General features: G+C 37.1%; 1 protein-coding gene across 1 annotated transcript; it reads left to right on the top strand.

Moving 5' to 3' along the window:
* The first annotated feature begins 9,179 nt into the window (after window positions 1–9,179).
* LOC116256907 (uncharacterized) lies at window positions 9,180–10,808 on the top strand. The gene is made up of 2 exons (XM_031633452.2): window positions 9,180–9,417; window positions 9,776–10,808. The coding sequence occupies exons 1-2, from the start codon at window positions 9,404–9,406 to the stop codon at window positions 10,539–10,541; spliced, it is 780 nt and encodes a 259-aa protein (XP_031489312.1). The 5' UTR covers window positions 9,180–9,403; the 3' UTR covers window positions 10,542–10,808.
* Window positions 10,809–23,153: the final 12,345 nt, after the last annotated feature.

The following is a 23,153-nucleotide window of genomic DNA, read 5'->3' as shown; positions in this document are numbered from 1 at the left end:
TTTTGAATCTCTTGCTGGAGTCAGCCTGCTAAGGCCAATGGCAACCTGAGTTGGAATCATCTTAGCCTACGGTTGATAGCCTTTGATGATCCGATCTCATATCTGACATTGGATCTGTGAGACCTGAGGTTCTATCAGTTGTAATTATGTGAGATATGTGACTGATTGCCCCTACCTGCCCTGTTCTCTCTCTCCCTCTCCCTCTAACACCGATTGAGAGTTGAAGTCCTCTTTTCTATCTGGTCGGGGAAGGGTGGGCGCCCCTTTTCTTGGTCGGACCAGCCATTTGGAAAGGACTTTGAAGCCCTTTTTTCTGGCCAGAAGGGGAGGGTTTTCAGGCCTTTTATTATTGCCGGAAAAAGCAATAAAATTAGAGGGAAGGTGCCATCTATCTCGCCAGATAAAGTGGGCTTTCAAAAGCCTTCATTTTTCTCGTGAAATAGTGTGAAGCCCTCATTTTACCAGAAAAAATGATTTTGCAAAGAATGAGGGCTATGATGCATAGTTGGCTGACACCTCGAGTTGTCTTAGGAGTTGCCCGGCTCAGCTCTGGTCACTGGAAAAAAACTTGGCCACTAGTCAATGTTAACCTGGCTTGCCCTTGACTAGCCTCCGACTCGGCCCGACTTGCCCCTGAATCACCATCAACTCGGCCTGACTTGCCCCTGACTCACCCCCTATTCACCCTAACTCATCTGATTCAAGTTACTTTAAAACTTGACTGAGTCGACGAGTCAAGTCACTTATCTGGTGACCCGGTCATCTGCCAATGCAAGTCTAAGTCAAGGGTTGGCGAACTATGCTACGATGTCCTCCGTTCAGTCAAAAGAGAGGGAGGGAGGGAGAGATAAGGACAGTTAACCAAGAAAGTCGGGAGCTGGACTTCTCTCAAAGAGAGAGAGAGAGAGAGCAAAGAAGAAAAAGAGAAAAAAATAAAACCCTTGATTGAAATCACTTACCCAACCAGGTTATCTTGATAAACACTATGGATAAGTGGATGTGGCCTAGGAAATCCATGGTGCAAGTTGGGAAGGGCTCTCGCTTTGCAGCCTCTGTTTGAGTGTCAGAAATTTCTTTCAGCCTACTGGAAAGGTTATGTGCTTTCCAATAAAACGACTTCTGGGAAATAGGCACCCTTTCCATTCTTGTGCCGCAACCTTGCTGGGGTTTAGGCCCCATACTTTTATTGACAAAAAATGTTAGGTTACAAAATTTACAAAAACTGGCAAGGGAGGACTGGACTCATTTACAAGTATTAGTCTCAGTGCCTCTCATTTGCCTTCTTGCAGGGCTGAAGAACAATGTCAACAATTTCAGCAGCTGGATTAAAAGCCTAAATGGTAATGTGACACCTAAACATATAAAAAAGTTGTGTGTGCCATCTTTGAGTTGGATGAAGCTTGTAAACATCTTTGAAGCTTCGGTCTCCAACTATGGGATTCAGCTTTGATTCAAATGCCAAGGGTTCCATTCAGGGCCAAAAGTAAAATGTCATCAAGAGCCTTCTAATCCTCCCCCTCTACGTGTGATCTAATCAATCTGTTGTATTTGCAGAGTAAAGAATGGGCACAACGATGGCTATACGCACAAAAGCTCCAGTTTGCATAACAACAAAATGGAAATCAACTCCACTAATAGATGGTGGAGGCTAGGGATTTGGGGTTATAGAAGACGACAACTATCATCTGATATCATGGGCATTGGACTTGCCTTGATAACTATTGGTTATTGAGATAGTAGTGGCTATTGTTTTAACCTCTTCCTCTAACATCTTCCAGGTTGGTTTTGCCAAGATTTTCTTCTCTCCGCACCCTTCCATTATTCCACAAAAATATATATGTGCAAGTTTGGAATTCTTAGGATGCAGGCATCAATCATGTACAAAAAAAACAAGGCAGCAAACCTTGTTGGCTCCAATAAAAGGTGGCACTAGGCTGCGACAACCCAAAAAAGGCCAACCTGACCATAAGAACCAATCCTGGAAGACCCAATCCTGGCTTCTCTCTAGTTTTTCATCCTGTTCACCATATTTCCTCATGACCACCCCATTTCAAATGAAGGAATATGATTGATACTTCTTATTCTATTCATCAACAGATACACTTTTATCCACGCCCTATGAATTTCTCTCATGCTCTCCAGAATGCCAGTCAATCTTTTCTTCCAACCTTGATTATAGGAGATGATAAGGTTACTCACTTAATCTTACCCCAAAGTTTATATGATTGCACTATTAATGGTTTTCTCCTCTTCTTCAACCAAAAGCATTAAGGGAAAAGGAAAAGAAAAGAGAGAAAGGAAGATAGCTGTTGTCATTATAGCAGCATCATATAATTTCAATGCATATCCCAGGCTTATTAGTGGGTTGGAAAGTTAAGAGATAGACAAGAATCAACGGCATAGGTATATGAGATGGATCTCTAACTTGTGTGCAAAAACCGGATGAGGATGAACTTTTAAGGCTAATGAGAATAAAGAGGACCCCAAATAGAGATGAAAATTAATGACGAAGTTTCAGGAAGAGGTCAGCAACATGTGGTTAAATGTGCTTTAAGTGTATAATGACTTGTTTTCTTGGCCTAAAAATGGAATACTGCAGTTCGATTTCATTGAAATAGAAACATGTACAACATATAATTTTATGTGTTTCTAATTCAATGTTCTTTAATGTTTCAGAGCAGGGGGCGGAGACTGTAGAACTAACAGGTGAAGTAGCTTGAGCACTTCTACCATCTTTTAAGTTATGGATATTATTCAGATGTCAAAAAATATTGAGTTTGCCTTCTATGGGGTCTCTCTCTCTCTCTCTCTCTCTCGCTGATTGTAGCCCCTCTCTTCCGTCCTTGTCATTTTTTTCTCTCTCCCCCTATGGATGAAGTGGCTAACTGCATGAAGTTAATAAAAACACTTTATATATATATATATACATATATATATATATGAGTCACTCAGCTCACTCTTGAGGGCGATTCATCATGTTGCATGGTTGAGAGAAAAACAAGGAAAAAAAGAGATGGGTATTTTCATAATCTGAGATTAATTCACACTTTTTCTTACTATTTTCCTTTCAACCATCCATCACAGTAGATCAGATGGCCCTTATGAGTTAGTCCAAACACAACATTTTCCAAGAAAATAATTTTAGAAAGCAGGCTGCAACTCCTTGTTTGGCAATTTTAGGAACTATACATGTTCATGAATTCTGAAAATATGGTTGTAAAGGTTGTAAAATTCATCCACCTCTTTTTTAAGTTTTAAACATTGTGAAGAGGTGTTCTTAGACTGGCTTCTGCAAAATAGGAATTCTAACACCCCTTTATTTTCCAAAATAGGGTTCTCTAGGCCTAAACTTGCTTTCTGCCTAGCCTAACTAATTTCAGTTAAGAGGGCATATGACAGACATACTTTGTGTTGACTTACAATTTTGTTAAATTACACTCGATGCTTTGCTAGTTTTCTTACTCATAAAAGAATGACTGCATGCTTGAACTTATTACCATTTTCAATTAAACTTGATTTGACCCAAACTTGGATTTAGTTTGACTACTTCAACTAAATAGGATAAGTGTAAACTTATTTTTGCAACTTGATTTGATTTCAACATAAAATGATATGAACGACATGCAGCATGGGGAATCAATAGAATTGGATATGATTCCTTTAGAGACATTTACATGATTATTGTTATGATTGCGTTTGAATTGCCACACACATACACACACACACACACACATAGAACATTTACCTATTGGTTGCAAAGAGACCTTGATCTAGACCTAGGCTAATATAAGACATATATGGCTACATGTGTTTGCATTTGTTTTTTACTAAATTATGGATTTGTTTAAATTTTGATTTGAGATTCAGATTGTTAGTGCTAATGACTTGATACAAGTGATTGAAATTTAACATGATGGCTTCCATTAAAATTGCTATTTGTAATGTCAGTACATGTTAAATACTTGCAGTTAAATGAATGACATGAGCAAATTAGTAACTTCATTAATAGTATGTTGAATTATTTGATATAAATAATGCATGTTCATAACATTAATTCGTTATCTGGCCAAACCATCTCTCGTGGCATGCCCTTCTAACTAGGATGAGGCTGAATAAGGCCAATACTCGTGATCAAGGTTTTGGACTTTTATTTGGTATTTTCTTATGGGTATGCCAATTATGGCGTGATCCATTTTCCCTACCATGAGATTATGGAGAACTGCTTTCTAATTTAATCTTTTTATGGTAAATAAAGGAAGGCAGTGGCTGAATTATAAGTATAGTACTAACACTTGAGTCATGATTGTGTGATCATTTGGTTATACATTAGGCACTTACATAATACATTGTTTGATAATACAAGCATTAGCTAAGTCACCACCTGCATAGTTCCTAAATGAATTGAAAAAAGAAACTAAATTGTGGCTCCAAGGGTGCCAATAGATGGTATGTGACGTGCTGCTACTCAGGCATATCTAGTATAGATGCTTACTCAAATACCTATTTTATCTGTACGATTGATTATTCCAAAATAATGTCTTGATAAGTGAAAACTAAAAAAACCTTGTGTTAATAAGCATGCATTGAGGATGACTTATCTTTAGTCTGAACTTAAATCCAGTTTAGGAACAAAATGGGAATTCACTGAAAACCCCAAGATCAAAAACACAATTCACTCAACCAAAAGTTAAAGGGTAAACCTGGGATAAGAAAATAGCAAGGGAAATTGGAAGAATTTAATTAAAAATGAGGGTAAACTTGAAATAAAAAATTTATGTGGAAGGAAGTCAATTTGGGAATTGTTAAAGGTAATTGATGAAAAGTCACTTAAATAAATAATTAAAAATATGTGATAAATGGGCGAGTTAGGTGGCACCACCTAGGGTACTTTCTCTCTTAGCATCTCAATAGTAAACCAAATAAAATATAATACATTCATTTTTTATGGAAGAAATGGGAGATAGAGCTGATGCCAACTAAAGGACCAAGCAAGTATGAAGAGAGAGAGAGAGAGAGAGAGAGAGAGAGAGAGAGAGAGAGAGAAAGAGGAGTATAGATGAAGAAAAGAAGAGGTTGGAAGAGAAGAAGAGGAAGGAAGACAAGAAAGAGAGAGAAGATGAGAGCGAGCCCAAGAAGTCATGCCACTTAGGTGTGTCCTCTATCTTAGTTTAAATATGAGATAAATTAATGAAGATATGGTTCCAAACCAGGGATAGTTTGGATTTACCCCAACCTTGGACTAATTTAGGGATTCCCTTTGCATAAACCACGGACTGCCCATCATACATCGAGTTACATTATGGATTAGCTACACTAAAATGAGATATTTGGATCTAGACAACCCTTAGTAAATCTGTAGATTTGCAAATGAACTCAAATATGAATGATTCTACTGAACCTGAAGTTAAAAAATGCTTAGGTCAAGCACTAAAGGATATGATCCTAGGTTAGAGTGGGCTGACAAATTTAGGATTGAGAGATTTTTAGCTAAACCTTTCAAAATGGGTAAGATAGTGTCCCTCTAATTTTAGAACAATGGCTCTATAACTCAAATCTGAATCCTGAAACTAAAAGTAAGTCAAGAAACACTCCATGGACATTGTGGACAGTTTATGTTGAGCTCGCTTAGGTCTAACAAAGTTTTGGTGATTCAGATATGGTAGGTGATCTCAATGAGCTTATCAGGTTAGAGTGAGCTGACTTTGAGCTAGGGAACCCTAGCAGGCTTACTCCAACAACTCTTGTGGACAAGTAAAGGTGAGAATTATATTAATTGATCAAGTGTTAGGCAATTCTTGGAGTTATGGTGAAATTCACAATTTTAGAGCTAGAATAGTATGCCATAGGGGTAGCATGGCTATTTAAGTTAGTGCCAAGTTAGGTGATCTTGGCCAACGTATTTGACACTAGAATGGAGAGTTTGGGCTTGGCTCAGTAAATAGCCCTACTTTTGAAATCTTGCTTTTGGACTAACTTGAAGCCTCTTTGATAAGGGTAAACTGGTTATTTGGTTTTGTGAAAATTTGAAGTGTTCACAAATGTCCTTTTTTGCTACTAAGTCAGTGAAACTGTGCTTAGTGGCAAAGGCAAAATACACCAAGTCTTAGATAAAATGTTCAAATTTTGAGGCAAAATTCTTGGTTGTGGAAATTGGGTTGTTGAGGAAAAACATTTGATATTAAAATAAAAAAACCTCAATATGAATGCTAGTGCAAAGTGATTTGGAGATGTTTGTGAACCTTTATTGTTTGATAAAACTTCTTTCATTTGTACCTTGCAAGACTGCACACAATTTCATTTCTAAAGAAACTAGGACTATGTCGCCAATCCCTTTGAAAATGATTGTCTTTCCATTTCCAAGAGATAAATCATTCTACATGTCATTGGGCTCCTTAGCAAAGAAGTTGTCACTATCTTGACTTCCTTATCATGACAAGAAACTTGTTTTAACTTTTATTATCTACATGAGGATTTAATTTAAGCGACCTTGCTTTTTAGGGCAGCACCCTTTTCTTGTTTTCTTTTTTGTATTTTTCTTGGATCTACCCAACTTTTTTAAGCGACCCTTGTTTTTTTAAAAAGTGTTTTATGAATCTACCCAACTTTTTAGGTAGATTCATGGAACAGTTACAAACAGTTTGTTAACACCCCAAATTTTTTCACATCAAAATTGAAGCAATGTTAAAATTTTAAACAAAAAAAAAGAATTCAAAATCAATTTTGATCATAAGATGGTCACAATTTCAACTCATGAATCATCTTAAGTTCACAACAAAGAACTCAAATTTAATCTTCAAAATCTCCAAGAATTGTGGATCTCAAATCAAATGGCACCAAAACAAAGGTTTTTCATTTTTAAAATAAGTTCAAATCACATATTCAAAATGAATTTTGGTTATTGAATCTAAAACATCAATGCATAAGCATATAGGATTTACATCAATAACTCGTACATGATCCAAGTGTTCATTAGTCTTTGGTCCAATTACCCCTGTTAAAGGCGGCAGGAGCGGTTGGACCTCGTACCGACGGACAGATCCCTTTCTCTTAAATTATTTTTCTCAAAACCCTCAATTTTAAAAGAATTTTGCTTATTTGCATTTCAACTCCCTTTGAAAAATGAGTGGGGTGCGAAAAGATGGCACACCTAGTGGGACCCGTCATCGTTTGTCTAAGGACTTATTTGAATCATATACAAGTTATTTTCACAATGTCAGATATCAATTGCACTAAATTTTTTATAAACATGCATACCGGCATCATGTAGTAATCATTGAGGAGATTCCATGAACCCCTTCTATTTTAATTTATTCTACTCTTCAATTTAAGGATTGTATGCAGCCCATGTATGCTCTCAAATTTTCAAATCTTTCTCTTAGGAATGTATTCAATAGAGCCATCTATTTCACATCTTCTCATGAGTTTTGAAAACAAATCATTACCTACATCATATCCCGGTCGTCATTTTGTCGGGCTATTTGTAGAACATTAGTCTAAGATATAGCCTTACAACTGGACCACCCAATTAGATTGAGAAGTTCCTCCATTAGTACCGAAAATAGTCCTGATATATCGATGGGTGAACAAGGAGAATTGAAGGACCCAAATCTAAAAAGCCCTTGGATGAGTCTATGTCAATACCATAAATTTGGTATATAGGTATACCTTAAATTTTGATAAATTAAGAATAATTTACCAATTTATTCCCCATAGGTTCCAAAATCAATTTTTCAAAACAATGTATATAGGCAAGAGCCCTAGGGAATGCATTATCAAATTTTCAATAACTGTTTGTTTGATGCATGAGATGTGATGTTTTACCTTGTCTTCAAACCATGTCCAAACCCAATGTCAAAGCTCTTCTCAAGTCTATATTGGGTCAATTCATGTCAACGTCTAATACTTTCTCTTGTTTAGATGGGACTCAAAAGGCATTTTTCCATATGACAACATTCTATTCGGGTCATGTCAAGGTCAATCCGGACTTCGCATCGTCCCAAGTGGAGTCTACCTACCTGAGTAGTATCTTTCATGGCACCCAACTTTTCGGTGTATGTTCCCCGACCACTTGGAGGATTGCGGTTTCAAAGAAACAGTTAGTCTTACCATACAACCTATCAACAACAATTTAATCTATGCAATTACTGAAAGATGGAACCCAATGACCAATACATTCTGGTTTTCATGGAGTAAAATGACAATCACTCTAGATGAATTTTCCAATATTATGGGTTTATCAGAACCAAAAGGTAACCCAAGAAGACCAATTGAAGACCAGCTCCTTGTGAATCAAGGTCAAGTTAAAACTCTAGAAGTGATTCGTAAACTCACAGGAAAACGAAGTTGGCTGTTTCTAGAGAAATATGGACATCAATATCTTCAACTACAAGAACTTGGTGAAATATATTTTCAATATGTCAACCCTGCTTTAGTATCTAGAAGTAATGCAAACAAGTACAAAAACTCCATGGTGACTTGTACCGCGAGTCTTATCTTCTTCAACAATGCAGAACAGATAATGGATTTTCGTATAGCTCGCCTCTTTAGAAAATGGGGGCATGTTAAAGTCCGTCACATGTCCATAGCAATGGCAGTCTTAGCATTCATTTACAGAGGACTGACCAAATTCTCAATTGGGGATGCAGACTCGATAGAATGATGTGTCTTCGCACTACAAGCATGGTTCTACAAACACATGGGGCTATAGTCATGTCATTTTCAGAACATCGACGGTCACTTTTTTAGTATGGAGCACTACCGTAGGAAGATAGAGGAAGTGGATGACTCCACCATCATTTGGGATTTACTTTGATCGAGAAGTCATCAAGTCAAGATACACTTATAACTTATAACCTAGTCACAGGAAGTCTTTTATTGGGACTATTCTTCATAGTTGAATGCCATCCAGAACGTTGCCTTACAATTCTCATTACGTCAAAAGAAAGTATATCCAATTGAGTCAAATGAGCCATCTTAGAGTGTGAACTGGATACCAAAGAGTTTGGTTCGAGATATACCTATGCCCAACAACATAAAAAAGAAAATGTTTTTAACGATAAATTGTAAATTTTTTATGATTTATGTTTAAATTTTAGGAATCAGACTACTACGTGGCTCTCGACAGCATTAACTTTTCTTTTACATACAAATATATACGTCTCGCCCGGTCGCCGTCCATAAGCAGTCAACTTTACGAACGAGAGGAATGAAAGAGGGATCACGGCGGCTCATCCAACTTCAAGCACGCTAGGGTTTGCGGAACTCTCTCTCCCTCTTTCTCTCTCTCTCTTTTCCCTCTCTTTCTCTGCGCTGGGGCTTCGAAATCGGTCGACAACAAAGGATCGAAGGGCACCTAGGGTGGGAAAAGACAGGAGGAAGGAACCGGGTGGGCAATTGCTCGAATATGTACTCCAGAGGGTAAGCGGGTTTTTTGAAATTCTAGGGATTCTGTTCCCGCTTCATTTCCAGGTTTTCCCTTTTCTCGTGTTGCTTTCCTTCGACCGTAAGATTGTCTTTTTAGTGGTTCCCTTATGCTTCCTTTGTTATGGTGAATGAACTAGGGCTAGAGTTTCATTTCTCTCTAGAATTAGTAGTTTCTGAGTTTCATACAGTATTGGGGTTTTTCCTTTTCCGGTTTGCTGTGAAAATGTTGAATGGGGGTGAGAAACCTCGAAATCTTAAGCTAAATGCGTGTAGATATAGATGGGTGGGTGGTTTTCGTATATTAACGGGTGGGTTGTCGTTTCTCTTGGTTTTGGGTTTTTGGGAACTGAAGGAAATACATGGATGGTGGTGGAGATGGGCATGATTTCGGGTCGAAACGTCAGCGGTTAATGGATTCAAATCCCTACTATGGGAATTCTCCCGGTCCCAGTTTCATGTACGGCAATGCCTCGTACATGTCGCAATTCTTTGGCCAGCCTCAGCCATTTCCAGTTGTCCGTTTGCGAGGTTTGCCTTTCAATTGCACTGAGATAGACATCGCAGAGTTCTTTATGGGTTTGGACATTGTTGACGTTCTGTTTGTTCACAAAAGTGGCCGGTTCAGTGGGGAAGCATTCTGCGTGCTAGCATATCCTGTGCAGGTTGATTTCGCCCTTCAAAGAAACAAACAAAACATGGGTAGGCGGTATATAGAGGTTTTCCGGAGCAAGAGGCAAGAATACTATCAGGCTGTTGCTAGTGAAGTTGCTGATTCTAGAAGCATCTCTCCACGCCGACCACCTCCTAGAATGAAATCTTATGATGATGCAAAGGATTCCATGCCGCATACTGGAGTCCTCAAGCTGAGGGGATTGCCTTTTTCAGCAACAAAGGAAGATATATTGGATTTCTTTAAGGATTTTGAAGTTTCAGAAGATAATGTGCACATGGTTTTTAATTCAGATGGAAGGGCTACAGGCGAAGCGTTTGTAGAGTTTGCAAGTGCTGAAGACTCAAAAGCTGCTATGATTAAGGACAGGATGTCCATTGGTAGTCGTTACATAGAACTTTTTCCTTCCTCCCATGATGAGGCTGAAGAGGCAACTTCATCCAGATGATACAACTCAAAATACTGTAGTTATGCTGAGGTTGCACTGTAACATTGCCAAGAAGATATGTACTGTCATGATGCATAAGTTTTTTCTCTTTTTTTTTTTGGTTTTCACTGTTGGTGAAAATCAAGTAGGTTAGTTTCATCAATTTTTTTGTTTTGAAATCTTAATCAGACATAACATTTGCTCCGTTAGACTTCCTATTGGAAGAGAGTACAACTGAATGTTTCTGTTCTGTGAAATTGTGATCTTATAGGAATGTTGCTTAACGCTCTCGTTGTGTCCTTTAGTGTTGCTACTTGTGGGTTTGGAAGCAAACAGTGGTTATCTTTTATTTTCATATTATTTGTAGTCCATGTTAGATCTTCTATACCACATGTTTGGCCAGTTGGTATGTAATGGTTAACATTTTAAAGTCTTACACATATTTCATTGTTATGCTGGATTCCCTTTTTCTCTCCTATGTTTATGCTTCAAGTTTTTCACATAATGGTTGGGCTTTATGTGAAATATCTACTTGTCATTTGGTATTTTCTGTTTTGGTTTATCTGTTGGTAAAAATCTAACCAGTTGCCATAGTAAGCTTCAATAGTGCAGTCTAAAGCTGAATTCCTGATAGCAGAGTGACACGTCTAAGATTCTAAATAATGCATTTTGCCTTTGTTTAGGCACTTTCGCATTTTATTGCATTTTTTTTCTCATTTCCCTTTTGTTTTCTGATTTTAGAGTGGTTCAATTTCATTAGCCAGATCTATAATTTTAGAGTTTGAACATGCTTGTTGATCAGTTTTCTCAGCCCTGGTTTACAAACACACATTAGTGATGGTATTAACAATCTAACATAATCACATGTCATATAGCATTGTATGAGCGAGGTTACTTGGCACAAATAAGAAGCCAAGAATTTTGTAGCAACTATATTAAAGGTTCACCAGTCAATAAAAAATTGTCACCTGACACACATAAACTTGAAAAGCATGGTGATTCCATAAGGCTAGATTGGCACTGCCTCAAATAATTTTGTTATATTGTTTCTTTTTTGTTTTGGTTAAATACTTTTAACAATTTTATTTTTCTGACTATCTTGGCCAAAAATGCACATTATACCTCTATATAATTTTTGTTGACAACTGTTCTTCTGGATGGCATATAGATCTACTGGAGTCCCTGCTAGCTACATCTTGCTCCATGGGTTCGCTACAGCATACTTTGAAGATGTTCTTTTATAACAAGAAAATTAGTTTTTATTTCCTACATAGTTTATAGTTCCTACATAACAAGTATTAGCTTCATGCAAGAGATGGTGAAACAATCGTACAATAGCTTTGGAGCTCCTTGTTCAGTCCACTATATTAGTCCTTGTACATGTTGCTCCTTGTTCAGTTTGCTGTACTAATCCTTAGGTACGTGGATCTCCATGTCAGTCTGCTGGACTAATCCTTAGGTACAAGTTGTATCTCGCAGATCTGTCTTATCTGCTTCAGAGTGGAAGACTTGATCATTTGTTTGCAGGATAAGGTATATGTCCCTCTATTTTGATGCTTCTGCAGTCTGCTGAATTAATCCTTATGTTGCATCTCCTCAACCTGTCTATTCTGCTCCAGATTGGGTGACTTTATTGTTGATTTGAATGATACGGGATATATCAGTCTTTTGTAGCTTCTACCATCCAAAATTGCTTGTATTCATTAAGTCTATTCTGAGGAGACTGGAATATTTTTCAACAAAATACTATGGCCTCTCATACATCATATCGCCTATGGCCACTGTGGGTATATTGTGGCCTTTCACTAAGCACTTGCACACTCACGGTTATATATACATAATGAGGACTGGGGCCTAGTTATTAGACTAATATTTTGACTTTAAATTTTAAAAAGTTAACTTTTCATACGGGTCCTTTGTGAACTGACAGTTAAGTTCACTGAATGATTTGTAGTCAGTCCATATAATTCTTATATGTTTACACACGTGATAAACACATGCACATTGGCACATACAAAATATGTTCTTCCCAGTACAGCTAATAAATGCATGTAGCAGTTTAATGGTCATAACAAATCCATATGCGGTGAGATATGCCTATATATATTTCTATACATGATGATGCCATCGAAATTGAGGATGGATTCTTTCATCCTTGTTGGGGGATGTGGGTTCATTGCTGCCACTCGGATCCCTTTTTTTTTTTTTTTTTTTCAAATGAGACCTATTTTGTTTCATGTGTATGTAGCAGATACTTTTTATGATCCTTAGTTATGCCGCCCTTACGTATCGATGGATCTACTGTATTTGTTGCGATTTTAGCTTCATGTATGTTGGTTCTACATAATCGCTGATAACGTGTGTAATGAGGCACGTTCTGTCTACCCATCTTAAGAAAGTTGCATCTTAGCGTGTCGCTATTGCATTGCATTTTTAGTTCATTGCTGCTTCATATATGTTGTAGTTAACTCCTCAATGTTCTACTGATCTAACACCTTTGTTGCATGGAGACAAAGAGCTCTACTAAGTTCAAACTTCTTGTAGGAGCACTGGAGAGTGGTGTTTTTCCATGTTGTATTTTATAATGTAGGCATTGTTGTGCTTTTTGTGCACGTTGTCCTTGCAAGGACTTTGTTTCCCTGTCACAATTGATGGTTGCAAGAGACACTATCCACATGTACATATTTGCAACATGCATCAACACCGTGATCCCCATCGTCACGAGAATTATTGAAAATGTGTTGCAACATTGCTTTATCTCATTCCTTCTAAGATTTTGCAAAAATATTTCATATTTCTCAAAACATTGACATATTATTAAATGCGAATATAAGATTTTCTTAAGGATTGCATGCATACATTGCGTCATTTGGGTCGTAATCATGTCACCCTAGAAATGTTGTTGGCAGTACGCAAGCATTCAGATCTCTTTGTCCTTGAACAACAAACTGGTTACTCTGTAATTCATAGTGTTTGAATGTCTTTTCCTATCTACCATCTGAACTTGAGAGGCCTTACATGTTTGGAATGGTCAATCAGAACGTAGAGGGAAGCGCAAGCCTAGCGTCTATGAATGAATTTTTGTGATCGTGTGCAGTTTTTGTATGATATGGGTGCGCATTGAGACGTTCTCCCCAGTGTTTACAGCAAAAGAATGTGACAAGACGTGATCCGCCTTATTTCTTTTTCCTACAATTTGGAATCTTGCTTGCTGTACTCTTCCTCCCCTCCTTCAACCAGGCGGGTTGCTAGTGGTATAGAATGATGAAAGCCTGTATCAGTAGTTGTCCTTAGCACAATACAGCTAGTGGTTCGTCGGGCTTAGGTTTGCAATTCCTAGTTGGTTGATTTAGAAAATGTGCATAGTCAAGGAAAAGATAGTTATTTTCACTCGTGAAGGAGTATGATAAGGAGTGTTGATTGGCTATGTTATAGAAATGGTCATATGGAATTTTGATTATTTTTTAATGTAAGCTCCCGTGGTTCAGCCTGTTGTGCGATCTTATAATTAGAGAACACTTCAACTTTGGTGTCCGGCACGTGTCATCTTTTGCACAGTTGGGGAAGTGTAGCTGGGTCACGTCATTTTTACTATTTTTCAGCTTCAGGTTCGCATATGGAATTCTCTCAACCATCAGGAGAAGGCGCACTTTTCGTTGTCGGGGGGAATTGGCGGTTCAGCCTCTTGACTTTTTATTCGTGACTTTTTTTGTGTGGTAATTCAAGATGTTTCGATCAATATTGTAAGCACTCATACTTCGATGAGATCCAATTCAATCCAATCCAGGGAAGGCAAGGGGTTATGCAAGAACATGTGCACATTTGCGTCATTCCAGTTCATTCTGCTCCATGTAGCTTTACATCCAAAACACATTGCCAGATATCATAATATTAGTCGCAGATATCATAATATTAGTCTTACAACAGAAAAAATGGGACCTGATCTTTTTTATTTCTTTAGATTTACTATTTATCAAGCATTGCACTCTTTCAAAAAGGAAAAAAACCATACAAAGAAAAAAGTTCAAAATCCAGATCCTTTAGAACCTGAAAGGTGGAAAGCCAAATTTCCTTTTTCTGAATTTGCTACAAAAAGATAAACTTCTAAAAGTGGTTACGAGAGCACTCTTATTCTTCACAACTAAATGGCGGAGAGTTTCCACATTTAGAAAGCTTTTTAGTCTCGCTCCTTTGGTCTGATTTTAAAACTTGTGTTATGGGTCACAACATAGTTGATTGGGTAAGATGCATAAATTTTCATGAACGTTATGTCTTTGCATCTTAATTGGTGGGGTGTTGTATTAAGTTGAAGGGTGTACTGCTGGTGACTTTGTAGCTGGGTTTTTCTTTTTCTTTCTTTTCTTTTTTTTTTTTTTTGGATTGGGTGATGTAGAGAGAAGGTAGGATACTATGGAGATAAATGAGTTGAATTTAGGCATTTTTGTATATAATTTTGCACACCACTATTTTTGCAACATGTCGCTTTTCTAAACTCTTTTCATCATTTTCTGAGGATTGTAACGCACTGGGTGGCAAGAGATTGGTGTTAAGAAACTAGTGGTCCTTGTCATGGCCTGGTGCATGACTTTGCTGAACGGTAAAAAGGTCCTGAAGTAGGCTCTAGGTGAACTCTGTCAGCTATCTGAGCGGATAGCTTCACTTAATGGTGCTCTTTGGCTTGCACTGGGGCCAATGCTAAGGACAATTTTCCAAGTGTTTTCCTTCCTGCACCCAGGACAATATCCAGGCGATCTTCCTTCATCTTCTCTCAATCATATTCACAACGTCTTTCCTTATTTCCTAGCCAGTTCTTTTTATTTACCTTTCACATTTTTGGGCTGTTCTCGTAGGTAACTACTCCGGCTTGTTGGTGTCATAGAAGGTGTCAAGCACATTCTGTGTCGACAGATTCTCTTACCATCCACATGCCATTTTCGTATTTCTTGTTGGTCTTCTTTTTTGTTGAATCTAGGATCTAGTCCATGAAGTATTTTTGAATTACCTATCATTCGTTTTATTTTTCCATCGCTTTAATCTTGTTAGACTTTTCTTCTCCAGAGTTTAGTGTCTGGTCAGATCATGTATATTTTAGGTGTTTGGAATGTGATTTTAGGTGTTAACAATCGGGTTTAGTCATCTAGAAGTCATTCTAGAGGGTAGAGGGTTTAGCTGTGAAATTCTTGGAATGGCGACAAGATCCACTGGTTCTCTTTGTTTTCTTTTTGAATTCCCGCATGAAAAAGTCAAATTTTAATGTTTTGAATCCATTTTAGTGTCGAGATTTTTTTTTTTTGATGGGTTTTCAAGGCATTATTTTCTGTTTAACATGTTGGAGCGACAGGTGTGGTGGCCCTTATAACCGGCTTCTTTCTGGCATTTGCATTGGATGTTTTTCGTCAAGAGTTCTGTAGTAATCTGGCTTGATCATTTTCAAGTGAATTATCACATGCACTCGTTTGATTTTTCAAATTGTCGTAGAAGAACTGGCTTCCTCCATGGAATCCGGCAACTTCTCAAGAGATCCGGCTAAAGAACTGCAAATTCAGGCCATGTTCATTTTCCAGTGAAATTTTCACTGGAGTTATATGTTGGATTCCTTGCTTAGGCTATTTCATGTGAATACGTATGCTGCCGAAGTAAATAGATGTAACACATGTATTTTATTTCATCCCTTTTTCTGGTTATTGTAGGAGGCTCAATTGTATTTAGGTCTTAATTAGAATCTAGTTCTCTTTTTTTTTTTAGTTAGTGTTAATTTATTATAATATATAAAACCAGTTGATGAAGCAGAGTTTGGGAATCCAGGCATGACAGTGGGGATAAAAGGGTAAGATAACCCTGTTTTCAAAATTCTTGACCCTGTTTTAGAAGGTGAAAACATACATAACATGTGCACGCACCTTTTTAACATCCTACGATCATTTCAGTACTACGTATTTCATCTGCAACCGTAAAATAACATAACAAATAACTTGCCTTATCAACTTCCTCTCTTCTTTGCATTTTTTTTTTTGTTGTCTAAATTTTGTTTCCAGTCTAACTTTTGTAAAGTTGCACGGCTGAAGCCGACGCACTATTTTTCATGCACTAAGGTGTGTAATGTCGTGGATCTCCTCTCTCAAATGAAAAAGCCTCTTCTTGTAAGGACAAAAATGGCAAATGAAAAAATAAATCTCCAAGAGTAGCAGATGAAGCATAAATAGAGATTGCATACAAAGATCCAAGAGTGACAGTAATTGTGAAAGCACAATAATAGGAAAGTACAGGAGGCTAAAGCAGCAACATAAAACAGTAAAGTCAGCAATCAGCATACATAGAAGGCCTTATGAACAAGGGCAAAGGCAACAGCATGGAACAATATTCTAGATGTGATAACCGCATGCACGCACGCAGAAGCTCTTCACACAGTCTTGAATATTGGACATCAAAGCAAACAAGGGAAAAACTAACGTGAAACTACACAAAGTTAACTTACATAAAAGAGATGAAGACTATTTTCAAACTGCCTATCCAACATTCCAGTCTTCAAGACAAACCGAATAAATAATGATGGTGCCATTGGTCAAATTAACTACATCATTCTTAGACATAAACATTAAAAAAAGAAGGGAAAAGGTCCACTGTATACACCAGCATCCACACGCAGCATAAGCAGAAGCAAAGTGAAGTTCTTAGCAATACCACCTAAACCTACTTGCATCATGCATGTGATGACAAACACTTCCCATGAGCTAATCCACAATGAAAAATTGACAATTGATGGCATCATCTTAAAAAATATTGTTTAATACAGAAAAAGGATGAAGAAAAAAATAAGCCATAAAATCAACATCAACTTCCGAGTTTAGAACCAGTAAAAAAAACATTAAGAGTAATAAGTACCTTTTGATCATCTACACTTTCAACCATGTCAAGATGAGGGACAGATGCTGCAAAAAATGGTTAAATACAGTGAGACAAACTAAAAACGTCTTCTATTATATACACAAAAAATGTAATACACAAACATGATCCACTTAGCTTAATTGTTATGTGATTAATCAAGTAAGAAGTTGACATAACAAGGAGCCAGAAGCATTTAAGTAAGCTCTGACGTGCAGTTGGGACAACAAAGATAGCATTTCAGTAAGCTCTGACATGCAGTTGGCACAACAAAGATAGCATTTCAATACGGTCTGGCCTGTAGTTGGCACAACAAAGAGGGCCAACAAAGATAGCATTTCAATACGCTCTGGCCTGCAGTTGGGACAACAAAGATAGCATTTACGCACTTTTTTTTTTTTTTTTGAGGAATGGCCAAAATACGACAAAATTCTTTTGATTTATATTTGCATTAGGATGGGGACTCGTCAAAGCAGATATCTCATGTTTGCTTTATTATCATCCTTTTAGACGTGTCCGCATCTAGGGACTTTGAATCACATGAGAATTGTTTTCTAAAATTTGATGTCATTTTGGTTCACAAAAGCATGTTCTTTATTTTATTCAGCTGAAAGGATTGCAGAAAAACCACTCAAGTTTTTGGGCGAACAAATGGCTCTATAACTTTTGAGAGATATCAAATAGGTGCCCAAGCTTTTTTCCTAATTTACAAACAGCTGGTTTTCAAGTAAAGGTATTAAAGGATTAGATTCAAATCGGATATACCTTTAATCACATCTGTTTTTTGAGATATTCACAAATTAAAGTTCAGATTCAGATTTGACGAATAAAGAAAAATTATATCTGAATCTGAAATCTGATTCACGATTAAAATCTGATTTTTACATTTAGATCTAAATCCGAATTTCGAACTGAATCTGGTGGTTTTCGAAATGTAAGAATTTTAAATATAAGATATTTATTTAAAATCAATCTGCATCCAAATCTGATTGGTATTTATGTATATGTGAATCTAAATCTGATCTAATATCATTTTTTAAATCTGAATCAATCTGATTTCGTAATCAGATATTAATTTTTTTTCACATCTGAATCTTTTCAAAATGAATATGCATGCAAAAACAGATGTTAAAATATAAAAAAAAAATTAAAAGAAAGTAATTGTATGGTAGTACAATTAGAAAATCAATCTGCATGAACCTCCTCTGCCCTTTTGCTTTCTGGAGGAGACAAGGAAAGGGAAAGCAAATATTGAGACCCCATTGTCACTGCCTCCATTAGATACTGTCTTTAATTGCCTAGACAACATTATCTTCTTGGGTGCATTATTCACATCTCGGCAATCCCTGCAAAGAGAGCGGCGAGCCTGAAGGTAATGCTTGATGCTGCGGCGGACAACGAGGTTCGGGAAGCAACCGGATCCTTGCCATCCGGCTCCTAGAAATGATTTTTAGCCCTTTTTGGGTTTTTAAAACTATTTTAAGAGCCACGTTTAAATTTATAAGAGTAACCTTAATATCTATCTTTTATTTTAGCTCATGTTTGGATGAAGGGAAACAAAGGGAAAGGAAAGGAAAGGAATGTGAGAGGTGTTTGGATGGAAGGAAAGAAAGTAAGATAGGAAAGGAAAGGATCATAAAATTTGGTGTTTGGATAGGAAGGAATTGGAAGGAAGGGAGTGAAAAGAAAAGTAACACTCTTTTTATCTGCAATCCCTTAAAAGCTGAAGAGATTCCGATGGAAAGGAGTGGCTTTGATGAACTTTTATGAAAGCGCTAATTCTACCCTCTTGGCCTTTACCAAGTATCAAACTAAATGGGGTTGAAATTTTGGTTACCGGCGGCGGGGTCGTCGGCGTTGCCGGTTCTCTCATCCCTTTTCTTTTGGTGTACCCATTTTTTTCTTGTCTCGCAACAGTTTCTACCTAAATTTTCTGATCTGCCGGTTTTCAAGCAATATGGGGGATGGAATGGAAAAAGCAGCGGGCGTTGTGTTTTATTTATCCCATTTCTGTACATTATAAACATGTTCGTTAGAGGTAGCCATTTGTACGATGTGTAACATAAAAATGACCGAGAGCTGCAAAATTCCATGGAGGATGTTTTATAGTTTTAAAAGCTTCGTTGCTTGAACAATAATATGTGCCTATGTAGATAATAAGCTTTTCCATGTAATTTAAAAGTCATTTAAAAAATAAATAATAATATGCAAAAATTAATAAAATGAAAAATTAAGCTGTATATAAATTAGTTTTTTTGAAAAGTGAACATGTGGTACTCCTGAATCGGGTCATATGCGAAATCGAATAAAAAATATTTTTGAAATTTTTACTTGGATAATAAGTTTAAAATGTTAGACGCATTTATTGTAAACCCACTTACATTTTCTTATTTACTTTTCTTTATATCTGAACAAGCTTTTACAACAATCAATTTCCTTTTCTTTCCTTTCTTTTCCCTACTCATTCTTTTTTTTTTCCCCTTTCATTTCCTTATTTTTCCTTTTCTTTCCATCTTCTCCCCTCCTCTTTCCTTCCATGCAAACAAGGTAGTTTTCCAGCAGGAGATGACTGATTGTGAATTGGGGGAAGGTTGGGCATCTTTTTGATGTCTCTCAAAAGTTATGATGTCCTGTAATTCGTCCAAAACGTGGGAAGATTTTTATAATTGTTCATGTTCTTTTTCTTTTTAGGTAAACACATCCCGTTGAGAAGGTGGAAGCCACGTTGAGCCCCGATGGCGTTTGAATTCATTGGAACATCGTGGAACAGGACAGCTTGTTCCTAATTCATTGTTGTCGACACAAACGTCAGACAAGGGACAGATGGGACAAGGCGGACACAGGAAGAGGGAGTCTATATGCTCCATAGGGTGTATCGATATGTTTTAAGCGATATGATTAGTTCACTAGATATCTTATAATGAATAGTCTTATCTTTCCAAGCTTATATAATTTGTTTTAGATGGCAAATTTTATAACTTCTTATGTTTCTGCATTTTTTGACGTTTTGCATTCATATATGATACATATATTTGAAAACATTAATGCACAACACCACCAAATGATGATATTATTTGCATTTGTAAACTAATACTACAAGACAATCGATTACAATATGATTTTCATACGTGGGTGCATGCTAGAGTTGGATGAAGTGCCTTGTAAATCAGAAGACCAGGCAGGCCAGTTCTCAATCACTTTTAAGACACACGTGTATGGTTATTATGTTCGATAGAAACAACCATCTGCCACTCTTGTTTAGGAAGGAAAGAAAGAAGTAATAGTTTGCTTCTTCTTTTTCTCTCTTTCACTTTCACACACACATGTGAGATGGTTTTTACTGATGTCCAGGTTTGCGTGCTAGTGAAGATGGTTTTTCGCCGACATTCGGAAAAAAACATCGGAGACAGTTGGCCTTTACTGATGCGTGCCTCTAGGATGTTATTGAAAGTGGGCTTTTACCGATGTCCAGTTTGCAAAGAACAAGTTACTTTTATCAACGCCTGGCTGCTAACATCAGTACAAATGCTACTTTTAAAAAATTTACTTTACCAACACATGGGCATGCTCGTGTCGGTGAAATTATTTTTCAGTGAAAATTTACTGACATCCAACAAATTCGTCAATATATCTCTACCTTCATCGACGTATTTGCTCTAAACGTTGTCAATATAGTCTTTACTGACACGCATCAGACGTCAATATAAGTTAACGCATAAGTTTCACCAACAATTTTAGGTAGGGCCTTTACTGATGTTTTTCATGCATTGGTAAAGGCTTTTCCAACTTATTAACTCTACTTTGAACCTTTCTTTTGCTTTTTTCTTCTTCCCTCTTTTCCCTTCTTCTTCCTCTTCTTTCCACCAACGGTTACCATATATTTGTGAATGAATTTAGGTCGTAACATACCTTTAGGATACATATCTGAACTTTTCCTACAAGGTATCGTCATTTTCCATATTACAAGAAATGTTTGTTGAGTTTAGTTTCTTCAATTTAACATATTACTTTCATAAAATTTCTGCACAAACACAAAACCCCTATTTTTTTTTCCAATTTGTGTCCTCACGAAAATTATGGTCTCAAACTTTGAAGATGTCTAATTCAACAACACATACTTATTTGTAAGATATTACATTGCTGGTTGTCATTTGAATGTGTTTTAAGACGTTTGAATGTTTTCTGTCCTTAGCCTTCTACCACCCACCAAGTGTTTGACGAATTGTTTGAATGACTAAGCACTTACAATATTCTTGAACTGCTTGAAGTGTAACTTCATTTGGAATTATGTAGCATGTTTTATCATCTACGCCAAAATTGGGTTTGCACAACGAAGCGCTTCTGGCACTTGGAATTTGATGTGTCGGGACTGATTTTTGCACCTTTTATTTTCCCGTGATGGAAGGCACCATTTACACGCTAAGTTGAAGGCACCTTCTAGTTGCACTCAAAGGGCGTATTTCATTATGCAAAATAGTAATTGTGCTTGAAATTTGGATTGCTTTAGCTGTAAATTTTAGTAACAAGAGCATGGTGCATGGCATGCCCACTACTTTATGTTCTATTTGGAAAAGTAGAAACCAAAAACCTCATGAAAATAAACCACTGTATAGGATGGAATGATATTCTAAAAAAACCTGAAATGACTTGAAAGCACTTCATTACAATGCCCAATGGATAGAAAGTACATAAAATATATAATTCTTTATATGCACACATGCACGAGGCTGGAACCATGGCCTTCATTTAGCAACCAAGTCCTTCTCGTGCAGTCAATCGGCTTATGTTCAAGAGGAGTTCAAACGATAGCATCAAGGAAGTTTCTTCATGAAAGCGGGTGTTAGAGTCGTACATGTAGAAAACTTTCAATGGAATGCAGATGGCTTCTTAGCTTATATATTTAGCAGAAAATGGAGTAACGTTTGTGAATGTTGTCTAATTGGAAGTCACCTATGATGGAGAAGAAACCTGAGGAGTTCATGCAGCTAGAAGATTTCAACCCAACGGTTTAGGCCTCTGGAAGCAAAACTCAGTGTTTGATAGAATCATATTCAAACAATCTAACCCACTCCCAAAATTGTTGATCTTTTCTTCCAACAAGGCAAGCATAATACAGTTGTAGAGTGCATTCATAATATGATCTCTGTGATCATGCCATACACCATTTGATCTTGATAAAGTAATATGAATCCCCTATTGTTTTTTCAAAAATCTATTGAAACTATAATTTGGAAAACCTTTTTTCTTTCTAATAAAAGTTCCAGGACCTATCCCTACATGCTTATGAAGCAGACAATGTCTTTTTGTGGAAAACATGATGCTGAGGTTTCTTTTTTCCTTCGAGGTTTTGATCGTTCTTTATAATACAAGTCTGGGTGTTGGCTTAATGGAAGCACAACATTCATACTCACGTTTGGCGAATTTGCCTTATTTTCTCTTACAGGGTATTTGTTGGAATAGTGAGTGAGTTCTATATGAAGCATGCAGACTGCCCGGTGGTTGTCATAAAAAGGAAGGCAGATAAAACATCAGAAGATCCAGTCAATGATTAGCTGCTTGCACTGTTTCTGCAGTTGCCATTTAATACACTGAGGATAGGTAATGCATTTCACTGGTGTTTGTGTACATAACTCAAATCTCTGAACAACAGGTTTGCTGCCCTAGGTTAATGCTTGCTTCTGTCTTTACAATACACTGTGGATAGGTAATGCATTTCACCAGTGTTCAGCAGGTTTGCTGCCCCATGTTAAT

This window comes from Nymphaea colorata, chromosome 6 (assembly GCF_008831285.2).
Source record: "Nymphaea colorata isolate Beijing-Zhang1983 chromosome 6, ASM883128v2, whole genome shotgun sequence".
NCBI lineage: Eukaryota > Viridiplantae > Streptophyta > Magnoliopsida > Nymphaeales > Nymphaeaceae > Nymphaea > Nymphaea colorata.
This window is presented reverse-complemented; position numbering and strand designations above follow the sequence as displayed.